Below are 21,568 nucleotides of genomic sequence, written 5' to 3'. Positions count from 1 at the left end.
CTTTTCGCATTGTCAGGTCGTCATGCAGGATTGTGTGCACAGAACCCTCAGAAATGCCAACTCTGGAGGCGATCTGTTCAACAGTCATTCGGCGATCCCCCAACACAATTCTCTCCACTTTCTCGATCATGTCGTCAGACCGGGTTGTGCGAGCCCGAGGTTGTTTCAGTTTGTTGTCACACGATGTTCTGCCTTCATTAAACTGTCGCACCCACGAACGCACTTTCGACACATCCATAACTCCAGCACCACATGTCTCCTTCAACTGTCGATGAATTTCAATTGGTTTCACACCACGCAAATTCAGAAAACGAATGATTGCATGCTGTTCAAGTAAGGAAAACGTCGCCATTTTAAGTATTTAAAACAGTTCTCATTCTCGCCGCTGGTGGTAAAATTCCATCTGCCGTACGGTGCTGCCATCTCTGGGACGTATTGACAATGAACGTGGCCTCATTTTAAAACAATGCGCACGTTTCTATCTCTTTCCAGTCCGGAGAAAAAAAATCGGAGGCCTTAGATCTTGAATGCACCTTGTAATGGTGTGGACCGTAATTAAATGGAACATACTGGGTCCTCTGGCCTAACTGAACCGATCATTGAATGGAAATGGTTATGTTCGGCTATGCGGAGACCATTTGCAGCCATTTATAGACTCCGTTTTCCCAAACAATGATGGTATTTTTATGGGTGTCAATGCGCCATGTCACCAGGCCACAGTTGTTCGTGACTAGTTTGAAAAACATTCTGGACGATCAAAGCGAATGATTTGACTACCCAGATCGCCCAGCATGGGTCTCATCGAACATTTATGGGACATAATAGAGAGGCAAGTTCATGCACACCCTGCACCGCCTACGCTTCACAGTTATGAACGGCTGTAGAAGCAGCGTGGTTCAATACTTCCACAGGGGACTTCCAACGACTTGTTGAGTCCATGCCACATCGAGTTACTGCACTACGCCGGGCATAAGGATGATGATGATGGTTTGGTTTATAGGGTGCTCAACTGCGCGGTTATCAGCGCCCGTACAAATTCCCAACCTTCGCTCAGCCCAATCTCGCCACTTTCATGAATGATGATGAAATGAAGAGAAGACAAACACCCAGTCACCTCGAGGTAGGTGAAAATCCCTGACCTCGCCGGGAATCGAACGTGGGACCCCATGCTCACAAAGCGAGAACGCGACCGCGAGACCACGAGCTGTGGGACTGGGAAAAAGGAGGTCCGACACGATATTATGAGGTATCCCTTGACTTTTGTCACCTCAGTAGTGTAATGCAGCTGCATCTGCTTATCACTGTATGGCTACTCATACTCCTGTTTTAGCCCTGCCTGGCTCTTGCTACTCTATACATCTCATTCGTAGCGTCCTGCTCACCTCCTCGCTACCCTTTACTCTTCCTTCTGATTTGCTCTGCTACTCTGCCTGGAACGTCCTGCTCCCAGAGTTTCATTCTCTTAGTTCACAATTTCCACACTTTATACCGCCTATCCCCGACATCATCTGATCCTGAACACGTGCTTCCATTGCTTTCCCCCTAATTGTATTCTTCAGAGGCGGATGGAAGAAGAAAGGTGTCTCTCCTTTACAGGGTGTATCTTAATTCATGACGTAAACGCATACAGTTGAAAGTACACGATACTAGAAGCAAAAAAGTATAAGTAAACATAGGGTCCAAAATGCAGACCTTAAGAGCTACCAGCAATTTTTCATCTTCTGTTGAAGCTAATCTTTTCTACTGCAACCTCTTTGCTCTCTATATTTTCAGAAGTGATAATATGGACCAAAACAAGAAAAAAAATTTCAGTAAACATGTGCTCTAAAATTCGTACCTTAACAGCTATGAGCAGTTGTTCGTCTGCGGTACTTTGAAAAACAACTCTCGTAATGAACAAGTGCTCATAACTTTTAAGGTAGGCATTTTAGAGCAAATCTTTACTGGAATTTTTTTCTTGTTTTGGTCCATATTATCATTTCCCAAAATATGGAAAGCAAAGAGCTTGCAGTACAAGAGATTTGCTTCATAGTATGGAAGATAAAAAGTTGCTCGTGGCTCTTAAGGTATGCATTTTGGAGCCTATGTTTACTTACACTTCTTTGCTTCTAGTATCGTGTACTTTCAACTATATGCATTTACGCCATTAATTATGATACACCCTGTATAGTTACGCATTGCATCCTAAGCCTCTCACTGGCTCCAAAAATGGTTGAAATGACTCTGAGCACTACGGGACTTAACATCTGAGGTCATCAGTCCCCTAGAACTTAGAACTACTTAACCCTAACTAACCTAAGGACATCACACGCATCCATGCCCGAGGCAGGATTCGAACCTGCGACCGTAGCGGTCGCGCGGTTCCAGACTGAAGCGCCTAGAACCGCTCGGCCACACTGTCCGGCTCTCACTGGCTCCTCATGACGTATTGGTATCCCTACAAAAGATCTTCTGTCTGTCTCTTCTCACGCTCTCTGTCTAGTCATAATGCCCTTCTTTACAGGCTAATTACTCGATGGACTGGCGCCTGGCTGTCGGTTATTTCATTGGCTTCATGGCTACGTAGCGAAATTACACTTAGCGTCCTCGTGACTATGCGGCAATACTTCCAAGACGTCCTTCACCCTCAGTTGCTATTTTCTCACAAGGCTTGGCTTTTTCTTTGTTTACTGTCTTCATCATTCCTCGGCCATTGCGTGCCCATCATTTCCAGACCGATTACTCGGTGATTTTCGAGGCGTAATGTCTCTTGAACGACTAAAATGCACTTCTATAAACAAAATCGCTGCCAAATCATCAAAAAATGGCTCTGAGCACTATGCGACTTAACTTCCGAGGTCATCAGTCGCCTAACTTAGAACTAATTAAACCTAACTAACCTAAGGACATCACACACGTCCATGCCCGAGGCAGGATTCGAACCTGCGACCGTAGCGGTCGCTCGGCTCCAGACTGTAGCGCCTAGAACCTCACGGCCACTCCGGCCGGCGCCAAATCATCAAACCGTTGAGAAAAAAAACATGTCGCCTTGTAGGGCGAGTGTATAGACAAAATAGCCAAAATTTAACACCAAGACTCAAGGTCGCAGTTTGATATTTATTTTCTTTTCTTTTTTTTCTTTTTTAGTGGGGGATGGTAGTGAAAAAAGATTCGTGATGGCATTGCAGTCTTTCTCCCCTACTGATCAGCCTGTACGTCGAAGAAGCAGTGATTGAAATAAAACAAAGCTTCAAGAGTGGGATCAGGATTTAAGCGGAGAAAACACCAATGATGAGATACGCTGATGAGGTTGCTATCCTCAAAAAAAGGGACTAAGAATTACAGAGCATACTGAGTGTATTGACTGTCTACTGAGGACATAATATAGAGTGGGGGCAAACCGAAGAACCACAAAGTAATGTGGAATAGAAGAAATGAGATTAGTGAGAAACGTGAAATAAAAACTGGGGACAGCGAAGTAGATGAAATGGAGTTTTGCTACCTTGGAAACAAAATAACTTATGACAAACGAAGCAAGAAGCACATAAAATGCTGAACAGTGCCGGCACAGAGACCATTCCTAGCTAAGAGAAGTCTAGCAGTATAAAACATCGGCAGTAATTTGTGCAAGAAATTTTTGAGAATTGTGGAGCACAGCATTGTATGCATTGTATGCATGGACTGTGGGAAAAACGGAAAAGAAAAGCACTGCAGCGTTTGAGGTGTGGTGCTATATAAAGAGCCGCTGCTGGTGGTCTCGCGGTAGCGTTCTCGCTTCCCGAGCACGGGGTCCCGGGTTCGGTTCCCGGCGGGGTCAGGGATTTTTCCTACCTCGAGATGACTGGGTGTTGTTGTGTCGTCTTCATCATCATCATTCATCCCCATTATGGTCGGAGGAAGGCAATGGCAAACCACCTCCACTAGGACCTTGCCTAGTTAAGCGGTGCGGGTCTCCCGCATCGTTCCCATACGCTCTGTAAAGAAGCATGGAACTTCATTTCCATTTCCTATATAAAGATGATACGGTAAGAAATGAGTAGCTCTTCCGCAGAAGCGGTGAGAAGAGAACATGTGAAATTGACGAGAAGAGGGGACAGGATGATAGGACATGCGTTAAGGCGTCACAGAGTAACTACGATGGCACTAAAGAGAACTCCAGAGGGTAAAAACTGCAGGGGAGGGCAGAGACTTGGATATGTTCAACAAAAAATTGAGAATGTTGACTGTAATAGTTACTCGAAGAGGTTGGCGCGTGAGAGTGTCATGGTGGGCTACATCTAATCAATAAGAAGAATTATCACAAATACTAAAACTTTTTTTTCTATCCATGGTATGATCAGACAATCTAACAGGGAATTTTATATATCATACGAGGCTCGTTTCAAAACTTCTACACACTGTTAGATAGGACTGAAGAAAATAATTTATTTTACAGAATACATTTATAGGCCTTCAGCATCATCTCCACTCTTGGTTACGACAGCTTCCCAACGTTTTGGCGACTTCTGTGCTCTGGATAGGACACATTCATTGTTGAGCTGATGATTACTCGGGTCAGCTCACTGGAAGCTTCATAAAGTGGACCAAAACGTTTGCCACGGAATTTTCTTCAATTTGGGAAACATATCTGCTGGGATCATGTCAGGACTGTATGGTGAATGGGGAAGTACTCCCCATCCATATTTGTCCAGCATTTCTCTCAGAGGTAGGGCAATAAGCGGTCCTGTATTATCGCGAAATATGCGGACTCCAGCTGCAAGCACGGCTGGCTTTCTTTTATGAATTTTCCGGTTCAAAATATTGCGCAAAACAGCTTGCAGTACACGCCTGTTAAAGACGTCCTCTGGGGCCTCTGTCTGCAGCTATGACCCCATTCATGTCATAAACAAAGATCACCATCAGTTTCACCTTTGATTGTTGGCGACAGAACGTCTTGGGCATGGAGAGACGGAACTTTCAGATTGTGACGACTGAGCCTTCAGTTTTGGCTCAAAATCTCGTATCTGCTTTTCGTCAAGTGCAACAATCCTTTTCAGAAACTGTTCTCCTTGTGTTCAGTAGCACTGAAGGCTACTGCGATTCTTCAGCAATCTGCTTTCTACGCTACACTTAGATCAAGCTGAACCTGTCTGGCAGTAACTTTCCTCACTTTTGAATTGCAAGGCGGCAAGCTTTTGCCTCCTTACATAATCTGTTAACGTAATTTATTTATTACATAGATTAATTATGTCATTTGGGATCGAAGGTTGGGGGGACGGGGTTTATCAGAGTATTAATGATAAAGATTGATACTGTTTCATGCTAACAACTGAAGTATTGCATGCTTTACAAAAGTAATTTTTGCGCTGGCTAGGATAGCGAAAGGAGCTGAGAAAGCGACGGACTTCAGAGTTGGGGGCAAGCTAGGAGCTTTTTCTGAGGGCCGAAGGGCATAATTTTACAGCCCGCTGCAAAGTCGTCCTGTGGAGCAGCCCAACGAACTTTGCCTTCCATCAGGAGGACATGCAAAAGTTAAAAATGGATAATAAAGGTGGCCGCCTAACAAGAATCATCTGCAATGTTTTGAGCCCTATTGGAATGTGTCTCCTGTCGCCATACAGGCACTCACAGTCGATAATAAAACATTATTCCCATACAAAATGTATAGCGCTTTCCCATCCCCGTACACAGAAGGCCTTGTGATTGGCCAAGTTCTTCAAGAGGACTTCGATTTAAATTGTTCTAGAAGCTTCTAGAACATTTTGTGTGAACTGCTCGGAGATTGGCCAGCTGTCTCGTGTCTAGAAAGAGTGGCTAAGCTGAGAGTCCACATTAGTGAATCGAGGCTTGCAAATATCAAAGTGGAAAGTGTCGGGGACTCTCTGGTGGGTGTCCAGCTGACATGCATCTCCATGCATCTCTGGAGAGTGTATAATTTAAGACATTGCTGGCAAAGTGTGCAGCGATGACTCTCAAACTTAGTCTGCGAAGGTGCTAATTGTGCAGAATCGTTTTGTTTCTCTGTGATCAGAGGGAAAAATCGGCGCTTTTCCATGGAGCTATAAGTTTTCCAAATTGTTCGCTTGAGTGAAGTGTCTGCTCCTGGCAAGAGTACAAGCAGATTGTCTTGGCTTCTGTAGCTGAGTAACTATGAACGTAGAAATTTGTGAATACAACCACACGCCCTTTGTGCAGTTGAAATCACATCTGTGCATCATACTTCACCTCCACAATAACCACAGCCTTCTGCAGATCGGCGTGGTAGATATGCTTTCCACTCAACTATTTATCGTGAGATATGCGCCACACGTTGAAAAATAGGGAACTGTAATGATAAATGTGTTCAGTTCCACTAGATAGTTTACTGAGCTCTCTGTTGTCAGCGCCAGAGACAGTGGAGATTTTTACTAACAAAGAGACTACACAGTACCAACCATTTAAGTGTTCCTGCTGTGAAAATGAGAGTGGGGAGTGAATTTTGCTTAGAAGATGGGTCTTGTGACAATCTTAAGTTTAGTCTGACAAGTAGAATTAATTGAGTGTTGTAACTGTGCAGATTCTGAAACTTCCTGGCAGATTAAAACTGTGTGTCCGACCGAGACTCGAACTCGGGACCTTCGCCTTTCGCGGGAAAGTGCTATACCATCAGAGCTACCGAAGCACGACTCACGGCGGGTACTCACAGCTTTACTTCTGCCAGTACCTCGTCTCCTACCTTCCAAACTTTACAGAAGCTCTCCTGCGAACCTGTGAGTACCGGGCGTGAGTCGTGCTTCGGTAGCTCAGATGGTAGAGCACTTGGCCGCGAAAGGCAAAGATCCCGAGTTCGAGTCTCGGTCGGGCACACTGTTTTAATCTGCCAGGAAGTTTCATATCAGCACACACTTCGCTGCAGAGTGAAAATCTCATTCTGTGCAGATTCTATTTTTCAATTTTCTTGATTTTTTGTAATAAATGTCTTCATGGGATTCTACTACTCTAATTTAACTAGCATTAGTCTTTACCTGACTGAGCCTGAATAGGTTATTTAAGAACATTAATCAGTTAGGTCAATTAAATAATTTTTGTCTGACATCTGAGAGCATTCATCGTAGCAGGGCTTGTCAGATAGCAACATATTAAAATCACAACCCACCCCAGTTATAATTCTCTAAATAGAAGCGACACACATTCTATCCACTATGAAACTTGCTTTTCCTGTACGTGTAGTGTATTCCGGATACCATGGCAGCAGCTCGTCCAGCGAAGGCGTCGGTGGCGGCGGTAGAGGCGGCGAGCGACCTGGGCTACCTAACGCGGCCTCTCCACTGGGCGGCCATAATGCGACACCCGCGCAGCGTCGCCGGCTCTGTTCTACTCTTCCGGCTGCGCACCCTCTTCTTTGCAACCGTCTGCTTCACATTCTTATGCTCTCAGCTCACCGTGATGTGCCGTGAGGGCACCACGGACCTGGACGTCTTCACGCTGACGCTCAGTGTAGCTGACACCACCGCCATCTGGCTCGTCCGCCTGCTACACATCGCTATGTGTGAGCGCGACTTCCACCGGCTCGCTCTTCAGGTCAGTATGGCCAAATCCAGTCATGGGAGATATTATCATCCAGCAAACCATATTTACGTTTCTCTTCGTCGCCATATATAACTACACTGCCCTAAAAAAATGAACTTGTCACATTGAGCCCACTCATCAGTATTACATTGCACCCCCTCCAGCATGTATGCAAGCACTGTTCAGTTGAGAAAAGTATCTTAAACCAGTGCTACCCTCTCCTGAGAGAAGCTAGCCAACAACAATTGTAAGTGGTCCTTCATAATCAGGATACTGGTAGTGGGAAGGAATTTACTTCCTAGAAGGTCCCACATATTTTCACTTAGGCCAGACCTGGGGATCTTGATGCCCATGGGATTACCTCAACATCACTCAGGCAGTTCAGCGAGGCACCTGCAGTGTGTAGATGAGCATTACTCTGTTGAAAAATGCAACCACTGTTCTGTCCCATGAGTGGTAAAGTAGGATTATCGCCAGCAGGCGTATAATTGAGATGTTATTTTATTTTGATTACCAGTTTCGGCATTCCACTATGCCAATTTCAGGCCCCATATGCAGCTCTCAAAAATAAACGACATTATTATACAGTACCGTATAATCCATAGTCAAAATAAAATAACATCTCAATTACATGGCTGTTGGTGAATTTCATTGATAATTACTTGAACAGCCGGTGTCCCCTGTCCATGATGGATCAACAGAGGCGTAAACTAGGTGGGCCACTGTTACATCTGTATGCCCACAAATGTCAATATTGTATGATTCCATCAGCTGGCGTAATGGAGACTCACAATCAGGACACTTCAGACTTGTCAGGCGCTGATAACGCTGTCTCATATGAGTGCAGTTTACAGTGATCACTCATGTGTTCATACCTCTTTTGTACTCTACCAGGTATATACTCCACGAGGCCTGGAAACAACACTAAACACAAGCACCGCTAATACCCTCTGGTTTTATTTGTCATGGAGAATTGCACCTCTCATCATTTATATACCGGCGGATGGTGTGTATCTGTAGGAAGTTACCTTGACATGCGAATATGTCTTGTCTACGCTTCCTGCTTTCATTAGGAAGTATGTATATAAAAAAAATCATCGTATGTTTTGCTCTCCCAGTTGCACGCTAAAAACCTCAACTTCTTCCAACATTGCCAGAATGTGTCCTTTAGAGTTATGTAGTTCTCCCAAATGCATATCAATGATACCAGCAGAGTGCTTACATGTTTTCTTATTGTGCATTGAAGTGTGCTGTTTCATACTTATTTCAAACGTCTTGCACATTTGGTAAACAGACAGTTATTTGCAATACTATTTATTGTAAAATAATAAAGGCCTACATAACCTTGCAACGAATATCTAGCAATAATTAATACATATGTTTCACAAATGCAACCGAGAACCGTGTATTGAATGGCTAGAATTCTACGGAACCACGTTATATCGGGATGTGCTCTAAGCAAGAGCAACAAATGTATATGAATTCCTAAGGGACCAAATTGCTGAGGTCGTCCGTCCCTTGACTTATACCCTACTTAAACTAACTTACGATAAGGACAACACACACACCCACGCCCGAGGGAGGACTCGAACCTCCGGCGGGAGGGGCCGTGCAATTCGTGACACGGCGCCTCTAACCGCACGGACACTACGCGCGGCTAAGGAAGAGCATTAGGACATACAATGTTCGCAACATGCACTACTGGCCATTAAAATTGCTACACCAAGAAGAAATGCAAATGGTAAACGGGTATTCATTGGACAAATATATTATACTAGAACTGACATGTGATTACATTTTCACGCAATTTGGGTGCATAGATCCTGAGAAATCAGTACCCAGAACAACCACCTCTGGCCGTAATAACGGCCTTGATACGCCTGGGCATTGAGTCAAACAGGGCTTGGATGGCATGTACAGGTACAGCTGCCCATGCCGCTTCAACACGGTACAACAGTTCATCAAGAGTACTGACCGTATTGTGACGAGCCAGTTGCTCGGCCACCATTGACCAGACGTTTTCAATTGGTGAGAGATCTGGAGAATGTACTGGCTAGGGCAGCAGTCGAACATTTTCTATATCCAGAAACGACCGTACAGGGCCTGCAACATGCGGTCGTGCATTATCCTCCTGAAATGTAGAGTTTCGCAGGGATCGAATGAAGGGTAGAGCCACGGCTCGTGACACATATGAAATTCTGAAATGTAACGTCCACTGTTCAAAGTGCCGTCAATGCGAACAAGAGGTGAGCCAGGCGTGTAACCAATGGCACCACATACCATCACGTCGGGTGATACGCCAGTATGGCGATGACGAATACAGGCTTCCAATGTGCCTTCACCGCGATGTCTCCAAACACGGATGCGTCCATCATGATGCTGTAAACAGAACCTGGATTCATCCGAAAAAATGACGTTTTGCCATTCGTGCACCCAGGTTCGTCGTTGAGTACACCATAGCAGGCGCTCCTGTTTGTGATGCAGCGTCGAGGGTAACCACAGCCATGGTCTCCGAGCTGATAGTCCATGCTGCTGCAAACGTCGTCGAACTGTTCGTGCAGATGATTGTTGTCTTGCAAACGTCCCCATCTGTTGACTCAGGGATCGAGACGTGGCTGCACGATCCGTTACAGCCATGCGGATAAGATGCCTGTCATCTCGACTGCTAGTGACACGAGGGCGTTGGGATCCAGCACGGCGTTCCGTATTACCCTCCTGAACCATCCGATTCCATATTCTGCTAACAGTCATTGGATCTCGACCAACGCGAGCAGCAATGTCGCGATACGATAAACCGCAATCGCGATAGGCTACAATCCGACCTTTATCAAAGTCGGAAACGTGATGGTACGCATTTCTCCTCCTTACACGAGGCATCACAACAACGTTTCACCAGGCAACGCCGGTCAACTGCCGTTTGTGTATGAGAAACCGGTTGGAAACTTTCCTCATGTCAGCTCGTTGTAGGTGTCGCCACCGGCGCCAACCTTGTGTGAATGCTCTGAAAAGCTAATCATTTGCATATCACAGCATCTTCCTCCTGTCGGTTAAATTTCGCGCCGGTAGCACGTCATCTTCGTGGTGTAGCAATTTTAATGGCCAGTAGTGTACATATCTCATTTATATCAGAATCAGGAGCACTATACGATGGCTCGCTGACGATGCTGTTGTGTGCAGGAAAGTATCGTCATTGAAATAGAGTGAGGAATTGCAGAAAGCTTCCACAACAGTTTCACTTGGTTCAAATGGTTCAAATGGTTCAAATGGCTCTGAGCACTATGGGACTTAACTTCTGAGGTCATCAGTCTCCTAGAACTTAGAACTACTTAAACCTAACTAACCTAAGGACATCACACACATCCATGCCCGAGACAGGACTCGAAACTGCGACCGTAGCGGTCGCGCGGTTCCAGACTGTAGTGCCTAGAACCGCTCGGGCACCCCGGCCTGCTCACTTGGTGTAATGAGTGACATTTCTCCTTAGATGTGGAGAAATGTCCGGTAGTGTAAGTAACAAAGAGAAAATACCTGACAGTTTTCAACATTATGGGTTAACGTTTCGAGCAAGTCACATCATATGACGATTTGGTGCTATACTGAGCAGTATATGACGATTTGGGGCTATACTGAGCAGTGTCTCCCCCCATGAACCATGGACCTTGCCGTTAGTGGGGAGGCTTGCGTGCCTCAGCGATACAGATAGCCGCACCGTAGGTACAACCACAACGGAGGGGTATCTGTTGAGAGGCCAGACAAACGTGTGGTTCCTGAAGAGGGGCAGCAGCCTTTTCAGTAGTTGCAAGGGCAACAGTCTGGTTGATTGACTGATCTGGCCTTGTAACGCTAACCAAAACGGCCTTGCTGTGCTGGTACTACGAAAAGCTGAAAGCAAGGGTAAACTCCAGCCGTAATATTTCCCGAGGGCATGCAGCTTTACTGTACGGTTAGATGATGATAGCGTCCTCTTCGGTAAAATATTCCAGAGATAAAATAGTCCCCCATTCGGATCTCCGGGCGGGGACTACTCAAGAGGGTGTCGTTATCAGGAGAAAGAAAACTGGCGTTCTACGGATCGGAGCGTGGAATGTCAGATCCCTTAATCGGGCAGGTAGGTTAGAAAATTTAAAAAGAGAAATGGATAGGTTAAAGTTAGATATAGTGGGAATTAGTGAAGTTTGGTGGCAGGAGGAACAAGAGTTCTGGTCAGGTGACTACAGGGTTATAAACACAAAGTCAAATAGGGGTAATGCAGGAGTAGGTTTAATAATGAATAGGAAAATAGGAATGCGGGTAAGCTACTACAAACAGCATAGTGAACGCATTATGGGGGCCAAGATAGATACGAAGCCCACACCTACTACAGTAGTACAAGTTTATATGCCAACTAGCTCTGCAGATGACGAAGAAATTGAAGAAATGTATGATGAAATAAAAGAAATTATTCAGATAGTGAAGGGAGACGAAAATTTAATAGTCATGGGTGACTGGAATTCGAGTGTAGGAAAAGGGAGAGAAGGAAACGTAGTAGCTGAATATGGATTGGGGCTAAGAAATGAAAGAGGAAGCCGCCTGGTACAATTTTGCGCAGAGCACAACTTAATCATAGCTAACACTTGGTTTAAGAATCATGATAGATGGTTGTATACATGGAAGAGCCCTGGAGACACTAAAAGGTATCATATAGATTATATAATGGTAAGACACAGATTTAGGAACCAGGTTTTAAATTTTAACACATTTCCAGGGGTAGATGTGGACTCTGACCACAATCTATTGGTTATGATCTGTAGATTAAAACTGAAGAGACTGCAAAAAGGTGGGAATTTAAGGAGATGGGACCTGGATAAACTGAAAGAACCAGAGGTTGTACAGAGTTTCAGGGAGAGCATAAGGGAACAATTGACAGGAATGGGGAAAAGAAATACAGTAGAAGAAGAATGGGTAGTTTTGAGGGATGAAGTAGTGAAGGCAGCAGAGCATCAAGTAGGTAAAAACACGAGGGCTAGTAGAAATCCTTGGGTAACAGAAGATATACTGAATTTAATTGATGAAAGGAGGAAATATAAAAATGCAGTAAATGAAGCAGGCAAAAAGGAATACGAAAGTCTCAAAAATGAGATCGACAGGAAGAGCAAAATGGCTAAGCAGGGATGGCTAGAGGACAAATGTAAGGATGTAGAGGCGTATCTCACGAGGGGTAAGAAAGATACTGCCTACAGGAAAATTAAAGAGACCTTTGGAGATAAGAGAAACACTTGTATGAACATCAAGAGCTCAGATGGAAACCCAGTTCTAAGCAAAGAAGGGAAAGCAGAAAGGTGGAAGGAGTATATAGAGGGTCTATACAAGGGCGATGCACTTGAGGACAATATTATCGAAATGGAAGAGGATGTAGATGAAGATGAAATGGGAGATACGATACTGCGTGAAGAGTTTGACAGAGCACTGAAAGACCTGAGTCGAAACAAGGCCCCCGGAGTAGACAACGTTCCATTGGAACTACTGACGGCCTTGGGAGAGCCAGTCCTGACAAAACTCTACCATCTGGTGAGCAATATGTATGAAACAGGCGAAATACCCTCAGACTTCAAGAAGAATATAATAATTCCAATCCCAAAGAAAGCAGGTGTTGACAGATGTGAAAATTGCCGAACAAACAGTTTAATAAGCCACAGCTGCAAAATACTAACACGAATTCTTTACAGACGAATGGAAAAACTAGTAGAAGCCGACCTCGGGGAAGATCAGTTTGGATTCCGTAGAAATACTGGAACACGTGAGGCAATACAGACCTTACGACTTATCTTAGAAGAAAGATTAAGGAAAGGCAAACCTACGTTTCTAGCATTTGTAGACTTAGAGAAAGTTTTTGACAATGTTGACTGGAATACTCTCTTTCAAATTCTTAAGGTGGCAGGGGTAAAATACAGGGAGCGAAAGGCTATTTACAGTTTGTACAGAAACCAGATGGCAGTTATAAGAGTCGAGGGACATGAAAGGGAAGCAATGGTTGGGAAGGGAGAAAGACAGGTTTGTAGCCTCTCCCCAATGTTATTCAATCTGTATATTGAACAAGCAGTAAAGGAAACAAAAGAAAAATTCGGAGTAGGTATTAAAATCCATGGAGAAGAAATAAAAACTTTGAGGTTCGCCGATGACATTGTAATTCTGTCAGAGACAGCAATGGACTTGGAAGAGCAGTTGAACGGAATGGATGGTGTCTTGAAGGGAGGATATAAGATGAACATCAACAAAAAACAAAACGAGGATAATGGAATGTAGTCGAATTAAGTCGGGTGATGTTGAGGGTATTAGATTAGGAAGTGAGACACTTAAAGTAGTAAAGGAGGTTTGCTATTTGGGGAGCAAAATAACTGATGATGGTCGAAGTAGAGAGGATATAAAATGTAGGCTGGCAATGGCAAGGAAAGCGTTTCTGACGAAGAGAAATTTGTTAACATCGAGTATAGATTTAAGTGTCAGGAAATCATTTCTGAAAGTATTTGTATGGAGTGTAGCCATGTATGGAAGTGAAACATGGACGGTAAATAGTTTGGACAAGAAGAGAATAGAAGGTTTCGAAATGCGGTGCTACAGAAGAATGCTGAAGATTAGATTGGTAGATCAGATAACTAATGAGGAAGTATTGAATAGGATTGGGGAGAAGTTTGTGGCACAACTTGACCAGAAGAAGGGATCGGTTGGTAGGACATGTTCTGAGGCATCAAGGGATCACCGATTTAGTATTGGAGGGCAGCGAGGAGGGTAAAAATCGCAGGGGGAGACCAAGAGATGAATACACTAAGCAGATTCAGAAGGACGTAGGTTGCAGTAGGTACTTGGAGATGAAGAAACTTGCACAGGATAGAGTAGCATGGAGAGCTGCATCAAACCAGTCTCAGGACTAAAGCCCACAACAACAACAACTGAGCAGTGATATGAAATGGGACTATTATGTAAAATTAGTATTAGACAAGGCGAATAGAGGTCTTAGTTTTGTTGGATGGATTCTCGGAAAGTACAGTTCATCTGTAAACGAAATAGCACACAAGACGATAGCATGAATAATTCTAGGGTCTCGTTTCCGTGCTCGGAGTCCTTATCACGTAGGTAGACAACGGACATCGAACTCCGATAGCAGCGGATCGGTATAGCGCATGCGAAAGTGGAACAGAAATGCTCGTTGGTCTTAAATGGGACACCTTAGAAGAAAAAGTAACTTAATGTCATGAACCCCCGTTGGGTAAACTGAAGAAATTAGCGACCATTATGCGACCATTATATATCCCGCGTAGAAATCATGAGAATACTGTAAGAGAGATAAGGGCGTGTACAGTCAAGAGAAGTATACTAGTATCAAACAAAAGTTGTAATTTGAGGAAGATTTTTTTGAGAATGTACATTTGGGGCACAGCATTCTATGGTAGTGAGACGTGGACTTTGGGAAAACAGGAACATAAGAGATTCGAAGTATTTGATACATGGTGCTACAGATGAATGTTGAAAATTAAGTGGGCTGATAAGATGAGGAGTAAGAAGATTCTCCACAATATTTTGAAAACAGGGACGAGAAGAAGGGACAAGATTATAGAACAACCGGTAAGACATCAGAGAATGACGAACATGGTACAATGGGTAGTTGTGGAGGGAAAGAGACATTTGAATATCCAGCAAATAATTGAGGATTAAGTTACAAACGCTACTCTGAGATTAGAAAGTTGGCACAGGAGAGGAATTCTTGGTAGGCCGCATCAAACCCTTCAGAAGACTGATGACTAAAAAAATAAAATAACAAAGACAGACGCATGCTGCAATCTTTTTTCCTCGGTCAAACGACAATGGAACTATAGATAATATTGGTACTAAGTAAGCTCCTCCACGGTGGCTTGTGAAGTATGTACGCAGATGTAGATAGTCCATATAAGGTTTATGTCAGGAGTGGGCTCTAATCTTACATTAATTAGCTGCAAGTGGAAGGACTCGAGGCCAACGGCCTTGCCGTGGTAATAACATCGGTTCTCGTCAGATCAGCGAAGTTAAATGCTGTTGGGTTGGGTTAACACATGTATGGGTGAGCATCCGGTCTGCCGAGCGCTGTTGGCAAGCGGGCTACATTCAGCCCTTGTGAGGCAAACTGAGGAGGGTGGTGTCCTGACCACATGCCCCTCCATATTTGCATCAAATGACGTCTGTGGGCTGAGGATGACACGGTGACCGGTCGGTCGCTTTGGGCCTTCATTGCCTGTTCGGGCAGAGTTTCGTTTTTTAAACGAATGGAAATGATTCGAAGGGAAGCTAACAGTTTACATTAATGATGAAATATTTTATTTCATTAATAATGAAACATTTATTTTTCATTTTATAACCATCACTCATGAACACCATTCCGTTACACAACAATAAACAAGGAGTTACTTTTGTGAAGTGCTTTTCAGCTTGTTCAGTTTCGCTGTGTCCTGTTTGTAAACCAGCTGGTAACTGCAAAGTGTAGTTCACGCATGTTCATTTAAATGTTCAGCAGTTAGTTCAGATCATTACCTTGAGCGTTGAGTACTGTGATTCATACTCATCGAGATCAGTCTCACGGCATACCCTTTTGATACTGCGCATGTTTTTTCTGGGGCCTTCTTTCATACTTCAGTAGTTGAACCATTCCATTTCGGTCCTTTTAGTCTTTCGTCCTGTCGAAGGTCCACTATTTCAAATCTACAGCTGCCGAATCATTTATAACTGGAACGGGACAGCCAACCGCCAGTATCAACAGGAAACCCATTTTCCACTAATTAAAATAACAGATTAGAACTGACGACGTGTTTTGATATTTAAGTGCAGGTATTTGACAATTAGAGGGACTTCTTGAATATAACAATGCTCAAAATATTTCAACGCTAAATATGCTTTGTGAAAAATACTATCACCTGGTAAGAAATGATGATTTGTGTGTTGGCATTTAAAAGCCCCACAAACCTTTTTTTTTTTAATTATTTTTTACCTGACATAGACGGGTTACAATGGGTAGCATTCCCGACAGGCAGTGAATTTTGTTATTGAAACACCTTCCACGGCTTATTGAATGTCAGAATCACGGGAAGTACCCTTCTATATAATCAGATCCGAGAGCTTTCATGCCACGTCATTTAATAAATATCTTACAGATAGCGCAAGCTGCGGTTGGTATTTGATACCTGTTGAGTGGTGGAAGTCAGGGACTCAGTTTTGAACTCTAAATTCTATTTTATTTTATTTATGTTCTTTTTTTAAATAACTTACAGTATCCCTTTTGATAAATGAAACTCGACTCTCCATTATACGTCTGTCAGAGGCATTTGGCAGAAATTTTTTGCAGTTTATTATTAACAAGGATCAGAGTCTAAACAGAAACAACTTGTGCAGTATTCCTCTTTATGAACTGTCACTTTCTGTAACGTACTGAATATAATTAAAGGGAAACTATATTTGTGGCACAACGTCATATATGTGACGGATCGTTTGGTAGGACTCATTTCCAGGCATAGAGAAATCATCCATTTGATAGCAGAAGAAAGTATTGGGGGGAAAACTGTAGAGGAATATCGAGACTTAAACACAATAAGCCGTTATGTATGGTACAGTGCGCTTATGCAGAGGTGAAGAGACCCGCAGAGGATTTACTGGTGTGGAGAACTACCTGAAATCAGTAATCCTACAGAAAAACAACTGTGTAACGTTTCTGCTTTTTTTCGCAGTGCTAAAAGTCTGTTGTGAAAAATCTGTTTACCTTGTAAAAGTTGATATTAATCTGAAATTAAAATTTTTACTACAGTGATGTCAACTGAGTTTTCTGTAAATGGGAACCAACAGTAATATCTTGGTGGAAGCACTCTGATTAATGTCATGATACATTCCACACTCTGGCCTTGAACTGTGACATCCGTATACCGTTTCTCTCTACTACGACGGGCATTCAGTAAGTAATGCAACTTTTTTTTTCTCTGAGAGCAGGTTCGTTTTATTTACGATTCCAATACACCAAATTATTCGGCACTCTTATACCTACAAAATCCTATTTTTCAGCATAACCTCCGTTCCATGCGATGGCCTTAAGCCACCTTATGGGGGGGGGGGGGGGGGCGATCTCTACCCCAGCGTGGTACCACTCTAATGATTGACGTCGGAGCCATCCCGTCTTGCTGCATCAGTAACAAGCACATCATCCACGTAAAGCTTCACACGGAGTGCGTCCTTCATTAGGCCAACAGATGGAAGTTGGAAAGTGCAAGATCCTGGTTCTAGGGTGTATGAGGAACCAGTGCCCAGTGCAGATTTGTCAGTAACCACACTGATGGACGAATGTGACTCCGATGCCAACACAGATATCCAGTTGTGCAGCGAGGTGTTGTCGATCACCTCGAATGAGAGTGTCTGCACGTTCTAACACTGCAGGAGTCACAGCTGTGTGCTGCCGGCCGGCAACGGGAGACCAGACGAAGTTTGGGCGGTCTTGTTGCGACGATGCCAGGTGCCGCATCCAGCTAATTACCATCGTTTTGTTCACTGTCAGGTCTCCGTAGATATTCTATAGGTACGTATGAATGCCTGCGATGCTCTGGTTTTTCACTAAAAGAAATTTAATGACAGCTCTCTTTTTGGAACAACCCTCCGTCACAGAGGCCATTTTGAAGGTTACATATAGCATGTCACCCATAGGAACTTCATGAAACTGCAGGAGCTGATGAAACGTGGTACTTAGGGAAGGCAGGAAAAGGTGTGGATGGGCCTTACTCAGTTACCGTTGGTTGCTCAGTAAACAAGTACACCTTATTTAAGGAAATAATTTTTTAGAACAACCATTTTAAAAAATTGACTAACACAAGCTACACTGACGGATGAAGGCCTAATTAAGAAAGAATTGAAATTATTTGTCGGCTGAAGGCCACAAGCAATACTTCAGAACAGTTAACAGCTGCGTCCGCCGCTCGTGGTCTCGCGGTAGCGTTCTCGCTTCCCGAGCACGGGGTCCCAGGTTCGATTCCCGGCGGGGTCAGGGATTTTCACTGCCTCGAGATGACTGGGTGTTTGTGTTGTCTTCATCATTTCATCGTTATCCAGGAAAGTGGCGAAATTGGACTGAGGAAAGATTGGGTAATTGTACGGGCGCTGATAACCACGCAGTTGAGCGCCCCGCAAAACCAAAACATCATCATCATCAGTTAACAGCTGAAGGCCTGAATTACAAATGAGGAAGAGAATTACACGCTAAAAAATACCAAAATAATTTTTAAAACAACCAAATAAAAAAATTGACTGTAACACGAGGTACACTGTATAAAGAAAATTTTAATTATTTGTGGACTGAAGGACACAAGCAATAGGAATAATTTAAACAAAATATTATTTTGAAACAATTGACACAATCAGACCAAATAAAGAAGGCAGTGAGCCACAGACATTGCTCCGAGGATCGATCTGAGAAGAGCCCCTACAGCTGCGTAAGCGGTGAGACAGGCAGCCAAGAGTTACGCTCACTTAACAGGATGGAAACTCAAACTAGGGACAGCTTAAACGTCGACCAGCACACTCGCAAAATCTACCTAAGATGCAATAACCAATACCGCGATAGAATAACAGTTATCATCGTCAAATGACAAGCATTTAATTACACAAGTTGACTGCACCAAATCCTAGTACGCAGACAGAGTTAAGATCAAACTGTCTATTCAAAATCTGATTAAATGGATATAGAACCGCAAAAGACAATTCCACAAACAACTCAGACAATGCTAAAACAGTCACTATACAGCAACAAGACGAATTTCCCGTAGACATGAACGCTAAGAACACAGAGACGGTCGGACGACCAGATACACGTCGTCCAGTGAGGCGACTGACCGAACGACCAACCATCGATCTTTGCAAATAAAGTCAGTCAAGGGAAACGTCGGACTACAAAACCGCCAACTGACAGCTTGATGGCATGACGTCACTTCGACTGAAGGACACACACACAAGTGAAAAATGCACTACTCGAATATAACGATCCATTCAACTTAAACTCGCTGAATCCGGACCTCGACGTGGTCGTGCACTCTCGCGACCACATCCTTTGTTGTGTACATAGTTCCGCGTAGTCAGCGCGTACACAACTTTCCCAATAGAGCGCGCCCGCTAAGCACAACAGCGCAGGCGCAGCGCTCGTCCGTCTCCGCACTACGAGATGGCGCTGTCTTAGAGACGGACCAAATTCTGCTTCCGCCGATCCGCGTATTAATATGTAACGCAGCCAATGAGATTGCTGCTAACGTAGAACCTTTTCTCCTCGCGGATCACACTCGCGCAGTGATACCTGAACGCGCGAGGTATTATAACGAGTGTACAGACCTCCGACCAGTCAGTCTGCATTATTCTGCATTAGTCTATAGTCGAGTTTCAGTATGCGCCTAATAAGATTATCACATTCGTGTACATAGCCATGAAGATAAATGAACAGATACTTCGTCAAGTATCAGAGATATGTGAGAATAAGATTATAAGATTAACATACCAAGACAAAAGGAACTTCAGACTGTTAATTGGAAACAGCATCTAGAATCAAGTTACGTAATATCGATGATTTTTATTATTTTAATAAATGTGTGTGAAAAATTAATCAAGTTCTGTTTAAAGTTGGTCACCGTCAATCTGCTACTCTAAGCGTGCAAGTGGCATTTCTATCGTCTGACTTAACGGCAGAAGATAAACACGCCACGATAAGACCACGAGACATATTGCTGACACTCGCCTACTTCGCTAGAGCGACAAGTCAAATAATCTGATGGTGTGTGTACCGAAGGTCTTACAGTACGCACACCACATCCTTCCATCGCGCAGTGCATATATCGCCAGCTCCCTCGGCGAGTACTGGCGCGGTCGGATCTCACTGCTGCTCCGTCCCAACTGCACTCCGACACACGACGACCCGGAAATACTTGAGGCCGCTCCAAACATAGTACCACAGTACTCGCTATCGACAAACGCCGCTGCAGCCACTCACGGACAGACAAAGCGAGCAAACGTAGTGGCGCCAATGAATGCACTAAGGAAACGAGAGGTCACAATCCGAATACACGATGCCAACATGTCAACGGCACAAACGCGTGCTGGAACACGGGTCAGCTGAAGCGCGAACATTCTACGATGTCCCACAACAAATTCCGCATTTTTCAGCCGAAATTGGCCGAGAAAAAAGAAATGCGTTACATTACTTATTGAACGCCTGTCATAAAATACATTCCTCTCACCAGTCTGTTTTTCTCTATTCTCTTCTTCATAACTGCGCTTCTTAGGCTACACACAACTGTTAAGACACCAGCAATAATTACATTTTTCTGTAACCATGAAAAACAACGGGTAAATTACTATGCGAGTGGCTGTCTGACAACTACACTCCTGGAAATTGAAATAAGAACACCGTGAATTCATTGTCCCAGGAAGGGGAAACTTTATTGACACATTCCTGGGGTCAGATACATCACATGATCACACTGACAGAACCACAGGCACATAGACACAGGCAACAGAGCATGCACAATGTCGGCACTAGTACAGTGTATATCCACCTTTCGCAGCAATGCAGGCTGCTATTCTCCCATGGAGACGATCGTAGAGATGCTGGATGTAGTCCTGTGGAACGGCTTGCCATGCCATTTCCACCTGGCGCCTCAGTTGGACCAGCGTTCGTGCTGAAAGTGCAGACCACGTGAGACGACGCTTCATCCAGTCCCAAACATGCTCAATGGGGGACAGATCCGGAGATCTTGCTGGCCAGGGTAGTTGACTTACACCTTCTGGAGCACGTTGGGTGGCACGGGATACATGCGGACGTGCATTGTCCTGTTGGAACAGCAAGTTCCCATGCCGGTCTAGGAATGGTAGAACGATGGGTTCGATGACGGTTTGGATGTACCGTGCACTATTCAGTGTCCCCTCGACGATCACCAGTGGTGTACGGCCAGTGTAGGAGATCGCTCCCCACACCATGATGCCGGGTGTTGGCCCTGTGTGCCTCGGTCGTATGCAGTCCTGATTGTGGCGCTCACCTGCACGG

The 21,568-nt window shown here is 44.2% G+C and overlaps 1 protein-coding gene across 1 annotated transcript in view; it reads left to right on the top strand.

Moving 5' to 3' along the window:
* Positions 1-7,182: 7,182 nt before the first annotated feature.
* LOC126092764 (odorant receptor 13a-like) overlaps positions 7,183-21,568 on the top strand; it is a 74,280-nt gene continuing 59,894 nt past the window's right edge. Inside the window, exon 1 of the mRNA XM_049908491.1 lies at positions 7,183-7,518. Coding sequence (XP_049764448.1) covers positions 7,183-7,518 — 336 coding nt within the window. The remainder of the gene's footprint in view (positions 7,519-21,568) is intronic.

Source organism: Schistocerca cancellata, chromosome 7 (genome assembly GCF_023864275.1).
Source record: "Schistocerca cancellata isolate TAMUIC-IGC-003103 chromosome 7, iqSchCanc2.1, whole genome shotgun sequence".
Classification (NCBI taxonomy): Eukaryota; Metazoa; Arthropoda; class Insecta; order Orthoptera; family Acrididae; genus Schistocerca; species Schistocerca cancellata.
Note: the sequence above shows the minus strand (reverse complement) of the source record. Positions and strands in the feature narration are given on the sequence as shown.